This window comes from Capra hircus, chromosome 27 (genome assembly GCF_001704415.2).
Source record: "Capra hircus breed San Clemente chromosome 27, ASM170441v1, whole genome shotgun sequence".
In the NCBI taxonomy this organism is placed as follows: Eukaryota; Metazoa; Chordata; class Mammalia; order Artiodactyla; family Bovidae; genus Capra; species Capra hircus.
Genome location: NC_030834.1, coordinates 27,891,141 through 27,899,662, shown reverse-complemented (window position 1 = coordinate 27,899,662; position 8,522 = coordinate 27,891,141). Strand labels below are relative to the sequence as shown.

General features: G+C 42.8%; 1 protein-coding gene across 1 annotated transcript; it reads left to right on the top strand.

Moving 5' to 3' along the window:
* Positions 1,594-8,166, top strand: TRIML1 (tripartite motif family like 1). Its single transcript, XM_005698746.2, has 6 exons — positions 1,594-2,001; positions 2,439-2,534; positions 3,548-3,778; positions 5,402-5,424; positions 5,598-5,695; positions 7,616-8,166. The coding sequence occupies exons 1-6, from the start codon at positions 1,594-1,596 to the stop codon at positions 8,164-8,166; spliced, it is 1,407 nt and encodes a 468-aa protein (XP_005698803.1).

Sequence of the window (8,522 nt, the reverse complement as noted above, 5' to 3'; positions counted from 1 at the left end):
GGGTAGTTTTTGTTTCGTGTGTGTGTGTGTTTGCAAGACACTTACTCAAGACTAATTTCTAACAATATTTTGAAGCTGTGCCCCTAATTTCTAGCCTATAAGAAATCTGAACAGTAGAGATTTCATGACCCCAAACTTTGGTATAACTCTTTGCTCTGGTGCTTCATTTTTCTAGCATAAATTCTCACTCCAGTCATTCCCATATGACACATGATTAAAACATTAATGACTTTAGAAAAATGAGTTTTGACTAGGAGGATGGAAGGTGGAGGCAGAATCATTTCAGGCTTGAAAACGTCTTTTGACAAAAGTTCAGGATAAGGAAACATTCAACATCTTGTTGGAGATGAGTGGGAAAGAAGAATCAGTCGGGAGCATGAATGTCAGAAAGAAATTATTAGGATAACACGAGTAACGGAGAACCATGAAAGGTTGCCAAGTTGGAGAGTGAGAAGAGAAACATAGAAATAAAGTATGATGAACATGATGAGGGTATAGAACTGGTTAGACTCTGAGGAAGAGCTTTTACGATTCCACTTCCTGGTATGCAGGGAATGGAGGACGTGCCATGACAAGGCCCAACTCCTGAACATGTGACAGCAAGTGTACAGGATTCAGCACTAATTTCAGAGGTGGTTGTACACAGTCTGCAAACCAAACATTCAGTTTTTTCATCAGTATAAAAATAACATCTACATACTTAATTTCTGTCCAGTAAGAAGTGATGAGGTTTAAGAAGGTTTAGTTTAAAATTTTTCAAAGGGTGAAAAGAAATGCACAAAATTATGTTTATCCCGAGATACAATTTCTTTCTATCCACTCCATAGTGTCATGGCTCCCCGTGGCAACTTCCAACAACAAAGATGTTCTTGGTGCTTTCTGTGGTGGCAGAGAGGTGAGTATCATGGTCTGCAGCGCAGAGCAATACATGCAACTCTAGCAATCCATTGTACATCAAAAGTCAGGGAATGCTTCAGTGGCATTAGTCTCATTTGGGGGAATGAATAAAATTAAATCAAAGGACACAGTACCTGATGATAAAGGAGCAAAAAGCTTGTAGGCTTTGGTCAAAAAAAGAAATGGTCCTAATGAGAGAAGGAATGTATACCATAGTTTTCTTCTTTCAGTATCTCAACTTGATTCCATTAGTGGAAAGATTTGGATGAGACTCAAATTCAGATATTATCAGAGATCACTATAGTTTAAATCTCTGTACTGGTTTATACCAAATTACCCAACCCTCCAGCCTAAAACCAATGTGTCTCAATGGTTTGATGGTACTACTTATACACAGTAACCAACTCTTGAAATGACAACTCTTAGCAGCAAGTATCCTCAGAATCCAGCATGTGGCTTGCCTGATGAGATTCCTTAAAAGTTTGGGGTGATGATGAACCCAGCATACAGGAGTTCCAAATTAAGTCATAATTGGCTTTGTGTCAATGGGTGAAATTAGTCACAGAGGAGAGTAAGAATTTTGTGTAATAACAACATAGCAAATGATTACCCACTTGTTACTCGAGACAATAGACTCTGGGGGAGCATTTTCAAATCCCAGAATAGAGACTTGCTTAGATGTCCTTCTTTGAGAAAATGTCCACAGCAGATCTGATGGAGAATCTCAGGGAGGAACTGACCTGTTTCATCTGCTTGGACTATTTCACCAGCCCAGTGACCACAGAGTGTGGGCACAGCTTTTGTCTGGTGTGTCTCCTGAGAAGCTGGGAGGAACATAACACCCCCTTGTCATGTCCTGAGTGCTGGAGGACCTTGGAGATCCCGCATTTCCAGCCCAATGAGCGTCTGGGGAGGCTGGCTGGCATTGGCAAGCAGCTCAGATCCCAGGTGCTGCAGAGTGAGGGCAACCAGGGCAGCTACGAGAGGATGCTGGCTGCCACCAGGATGTTGTCTGATGAGGAGCTGGGGGGCCACAACTTCTTAACCCAAGGCCACGGAGTAAACAGAATGAATCTCTCCAGTGAGGCTGAGGAGCATCACAAAGTAAGATGGGAGGCTCGATATAAATTTCAGAACACAAATCAGATTCTATCACATAAGGTGATGTTAGTTGCTCAGTTACGTTCGACTCTTTGCCCACCAAATTCCTCTGTCCATGGGATTCTCCAGGCAAGAATACCGGAGTGGGTTGCCATGCCCTTCTCCAGGGGATCTTCCTGACCCAAGGATCAAACCCGGATCTCCCACCTTGCAGGCAGATTCTTTACTGTCTGAGCCACCAGGGAAGCCCCAACTGCCATAATAATTTCTATGGGTGACAGTCATGGGTGCTAATCTCCAGGCACCAGACCACAAATCCGGGCATGGATCCTTTTCCCCTTTTTGATCTAAAGTCTCAGTAATCTTGTTAGTGGTCCTCAAGACCCCTTCATGACCTGGTGCTCTGCTCACTTACCACAAAGAGTTTGTTTCTATTGCAGGAGAAACTCCAGGAAATACTAGGCATTTTGTGTAAAAAGAGAAAGGAAACAGAGGTTATATTAAACCATGAGAAGGAGAGAGTGATATTGTGTAAGGTCAGTATCTGTTTTAATTTTCCATTTTGTATGTGATTCTACAAGGGAGACTAGAGGGATGCTTCATGGAGCATCAGAAGAAAATGACAGAATTTACCGTCTCCAGTGCTGGAGTGTGGAGTATCCTTGCTTTGGGCTGCCTACCTCTGTTTGTCCATCTGAAGACAGCTCAATTCTCCTCTCGCCTGGCTGGCTTATTTTTCCCTTCTTAGTGTACCTATACCACATGGTGGCTACCTATATTTCTGCTCTGATTATAATTATGAAATATATGTTATACTTATAGATATATCACATAGAATGGAAATTGATTGAAAAAAAGAATATCTCACATGATTTAGGGGGAAACGGGCAGATAAAAAAGAAACAAAGAGGAAGGAAAATTGAAGCAAAATATGGTGTGGATTAGTACACCTGAACAAGAGCTCGAGGTTAGCTGCAGATTAGAATTTAAGCTGTATAGCAAAGAGCAGAACTAAATGTCTAATTAGATTTTCTAAAAGCATGTTTTTGATTTTCTCAATAACCTCTGACTTCTTACATGGGAGCATTGGTGATGTTCATTTCTATTCCTAGTATGTGATCCATTGTCTACTTTCATTGACTAAATGTTTGTTGAATAAATGAATGCACGCTTCCCCCACCTTAATTTTTGTCCTAACTTTATTTTGCTTTACTTTTTAAAAATAATAGTACTCATCACCACCTATCATAATTTGCTTGTTTAATTTTTGTTGCTTCCACTAGAATGACAACCTCCTAGGAGTAGAATTTTTGATTTTTATTTTTTTACTACTATAAACTACAACACACAGCTCCTAAAATATCAAACTATCCACCCAGCTAGTCAACAGAATGTATATGTTATGTGTCAGGTTTCAAGAATTGTCACAGTGAAACTCTAGGACTTTGTAAGAGTTAAAAATCTACGTAAGTGATTCTGTGACTAACTTTATTGTCCGTGTGTGTGTGTGTGTGTGTGTGTGCATGCATGCATGCTGGTGTGATGGCAGGAAGAGGCAAAGACCTGTAAGCAGGTTGTCCTGTCAGAATATGCAAAAATGCACCAGTTCCTGAAGGAGGAGGAGCAGCTGCAACTGCAGCTGCTAGAAATGGAGGAACGAGAGAACCTGAAGAAACTGCGGGACAATGAGATCAGGCTGACCCAGCAGATGCGAAGCCTGAGCAAAATGATGGAACAGATAGAGTCCACATGTCAGAACTCGATTATAGAGTCTTTTGAGGTAAGAACATTGGAGAAACTAATGAAAAAAGAAAACACTCTTATGTCATCTACCATATTTCAAGTTGCACAGAATAAAGTTTTCTTTATTTACTTGAAAAATTAAGTTCTGGCTCCCTAAGAAAACTTTCTTAAAGAATGACTGTTCTCTGTATACTGTAAATAAAATTTTGAAGAGGAAAAGAAAAAAAAAAGAGGAATGTCCATCCAAACAAGTCAAATGATGACTCCAGTTTTTTTTGTGTGCCTGCCTTATTGCAATCTCAGCTTTGCCAAATATTTTATATTTAATGAACATTGTGTACTGGGCACTTTAAATTACATCTTCAAAAAGACCCAATGAGGTTATTATTATGATATTTACTATAGGTGGTTGGTAGCGATAAAATGGGTTAATAGAGGCAATTATTTTGTTTTCTTTTAACTTTTTACTTTATTTTGGAGTCTAGCCCATTAACAATGTTATGATAGTTTCAGGTGGACAGCAAAGGGACTCAGCCATCCATATACATGTATCCATTCTCCCCCAAACTCGCCTTTCATCCAGGCAATAGTGGCAATTATTTAGTAGTTCGGATAATTTGCCTGTCACATAGCTAGTAGGTGATAGAACCCAGGTATTTGTGTACTGAGTCCACATTCCTCCCCATCTTTCCTCTACTGCCTTTCTAGGCTACTATTGCATTCTTTGGGACTTTCCTAAACATAAGCTGTGTTCCAGTTTCCTCTTTCCAGCTTCAAATCACTTTCCTAGACTAGCTCCCCAGAATGCTGCTATTTAATTTATTGCCTTCCCAATAACCCAGTCCAGGCTTTCCAGGTGGTAAAAAAACCTGCCTGCCAATGCAGAAGACCTAAGAGACCTGGGTTCGATCCCTGGGTCAGGAAGACCCCCTGGAGGACACCGCAGCAACCCACTCCAGTATTCTTGCCTGGAGAATCCCATGGACAGAGGAGCCTGGTGGGCTACAGTCCATAGGGTCTCAAAGAGTCAGACACCACTGAAGCGAGACTTAGCACGTGCAATAACCCAGTCCAACCATACACAGGCTTAGTTTTATCTCTCACAAAGCTACTTCCCTTTGCTTATTTCTACCTCCTGGAGACATCATTAGATAATAAGGCCAATAGTTTGACTCCTTTCTCAGTCACCATGGGCTTCCCTGGTGGCTCAGACAGTAAAGCGTCTGCCTGCAATGCGGAAGATCCGGGTTCAGTCCCTGGGTTGGGAAGATCCACTGGAGAAGGAAATGGCAGCCCACTCCAGTACCCTTGTCTGGAAAATTCCGTGGATGGAGGAGCCTGGTAGGCTACAGTCCATGGGGTCACAAAGTGTTGGACACGATTGAGCGACTTCATTTTTCTCAGCCACAGATTCTGTTGACAAAGGATGATATGAGAAAAAGAGAACTTTAATTATTGTGAGAAACATCTCACGTTCACAAGCACTCACCCTAGAAGAAGTTCGAGACTTTTTTCTGCCACATGCTCCCCTGTTCAAAGTATTCTAGAGCCATGGGAAGGGGATTCTATGAAATCTGCAAAGGACTGTATTTTAAGTGGACTGTCTTTGCTAGTGCTCAGAGTGCAGAAAAAACTGACCTTCTTTTTTTTATACCCTTAGGATGTGAGAGGAATACTGGAAAGGTAGGTTTTTCTTCTGTGTTCAGGAACAGGGTGGTGGTGCTGAAGCAACAGGTTTTCAGAGAGGGGATGAAAGTATCCATGCTGTTGGGGCAGAAAGGGCTGGATTCTCAGGTTGGAGCAGGTCATGCGATCTGTGCAGAGGAGACCAAGTGACCGTCTCTGCCCTCCCATAGGAGCGAGCCCCTCTTGCTTCAGTGTCCGGAGGCCATCAGCACGGAACTGACTCTCTGCCACATCACAGGAATGAGGGAGATGCTAAGAAAATTCAGCAGTAAGTCAACATGATTTGTCGACCCTCTAGGGCCTTTCAGAGTTGATGGGTGCAGGGTGGGCACAGACCATCTCTGCTGGAACGGACAGAAGCACTGAGACTTGATTGATGTTTGATCTGACTGTGTTTTCTGTCTGAGTCCTGCTCCTTCCTTTGTTTGCGTGGTCCTGTTTTGTCCATCCCATCGCCTTGCACGTGCACACACACAGACCTCCTCAGGGGGTTCTGCGTTGCTCCCTCTGTTCTTGTGAGGATAAAAGCTGATCTAAACTCTTAAATCTCAGTGAGGGAACATTCAAAGAACTATCCTTTTAGAATGTTCCAAATATTTACACTGGCTAAGACTTAGAGAGGTGAGCTTTAGGTTTCACCTTTTATCTTGTTGACAATCTGACCTTCAGAGAAAGGCCTAATGAATGCGGGACTCAACAGATATTTGAGAAGTGCCTACTGTGTGCTATAGTAGGGACTGTGCTATTAGGCTCTGTGGTGCAAAGTGGTAAAGAACCCACATGCCAATGCATAAGAGAGACATAAGAGAGACCCAGGTTCGATCCCAGGGTCAGGAAGATTCCCTGGAGGAGGGCATGGCAACCCAGTACAGTATTCTTGCCTGGAGAATCCCATGGATAGAGGAGCCTGGCAGGCTACGGTCCATAGGGTTGCACAGAGTCAGACACAACTGATGCGACTTAGCACGCACGCAGCACGCATGCACATATTTCCAATGATGAATGAGACACACTTACGTTTGCTTTTGTAGATCTTATAGTGAGATTGAGGAGACTGATATTAATCAAACAGATAGTGATGACTGGGATTTGATCTACAAAGAAAAGTATAAAATGATATGATGGGGGTGCCTAATCTTGTCTGGATAATCAATGAAAGTTACTCCCAGGAGGCTGGGAGAGGAGGTCTCTCATGGGGTTCAAAACGTGTTTCAAATGTTCATTGGCAGTTGCACTATATCTGTGCTCAGTCATGTCTGACTCTTTGTGACCCCATGCTCCTCTGTTCATGGGATTCCTCAGGCAAGAATACTGAGGTGGGTTGCCATTCCCTACTCCAGGGGAATCTTCCAGATCCAGAGATCCAACCTGTGACTCTTGTGTCTCCTGCATGAGCAGGCAGATCCTTTACCACTAGCGCCATCTGGGGAGCCCTAACTCATAGGAAGTTATCAATACATTTAAGCTTGAGATAATGAAAAATGCTGATTAGGAACTGCTATTCAAACCCTCGGCAACTTTGTAATCTTGGCCCAGTTTCCTAACTTCTACGAACCTCAGTATTTTTTTCTTTAATAAAAATGGAAAGAAGATAATAATATTTGCCATAATTAAATGAGATAATGTACAGAAAATGCCTGGCACCTAAGTAGTTCAGTAACTGATAACTTTTTCTCCCACTCAAACTCAAGAACCATAACCAACCCTGGCTAAAGCAAATACAAATGACAAAAGATATGACCTGTGTGGGTAAACAGCTCTTAGTTCCACAAGTGTCTTTTAAACAGAACCACTTCCACTCCATTACGAGAGATCTAGTATCATTCTCCACGTGATTCATTGGCTTCCTTTTAGAGATCCACTCTCTGTGTTTCGTGATACAGTAAAAGAAGGTCCTCAGAGACCCTGTTCCAATCAGGACAAAAATTCGCACCACAGTCACCTAAATTAAATTTTAAACAATAGGACTGGGGGCTTCCCTCGTGATCCAGTGGTTAAGACTCCATGCTTCTACGGCAGGGGTTATGGGTTCTGTCCCTGGTAGGGAAACTAAGATCCTTCAGGCTGCATGGCTTAGTTTAAAAAAAAAAAAAAAAGGACTAGATACTAAGACCTTAATTTAAATTCCACATACGTAAGAGAGTTTTCTAGAATGCAAATGGGGATTCATTCTTTTCTCCTTTTGCAGCGGATATAACCCTGGATCCAGCCACAGCCAACGCCTACCTAGTCTTGTCTGAGGATCTGAAAAGTGTGAAACATGGAGGAATCCGACAGCAGTTGCCTGACAACCCTGAAAGATTTGACCAGTCTGCCACGGTGCTGGGCACTCAGGTCTTCACCTGCGGGAGACACTACTGGGAGGTGGAAGTGGGCAACAAGACCGAGTGGGAGGTGGGCATCTGCAAGGACTCAGTGAGCAGGAAGGGGAATCTCCCCAAGCCTCCTGGGGACCTCTTCTCACTTATAGGCTTAAAGATTGGCGATGATTATAGTCTTTGGGTCTCATCACCTTTGAAAGGCCAACACGTCAGAGAGCCAGTGCATAAGGTTGGCATCTTCTTAGACTATGAGTCCGGACATATAGCGTTCTACAACGTGACAGACGAGTCCCTCATCTATAGCTTCCCTCCAGCCTCTTTCCAAGAGGCTCTCAGGCCCATCTTCTCCCCTTGTCTCCCAAACGAAGGAACCAACACAGGCCCTCTTGTCATCTGTTCTCTGAATCACCATGTCTGACGGAGATGCCCTCAGCATTCTTGGAGAGTGAGGTCTAAGACCAACTGATAACTATTAATTAGGATGATTAATGCATTGATAGTATTAACATCAGGTGATCTGAAAGAAAGCACCACCCCCCCGCCCCACAACCCTCAAGAGTTTCCAGTATCTTGAGCCCCCATTGAACAGCCAAATTGGACAATCAACTTCTAACACCAATAGGAGAAAGCTGACTTTATCCTGTGTCTTGAATCAAATTCATTATCTAGACTGCCCCCTATATGTGCTGATCACTGAAAATATAAGGATAGAACTAGTCCCTAGTAACCTGAATCCCATTGTCATAGGCCAGGTTTATAAATCTATGTCATTTT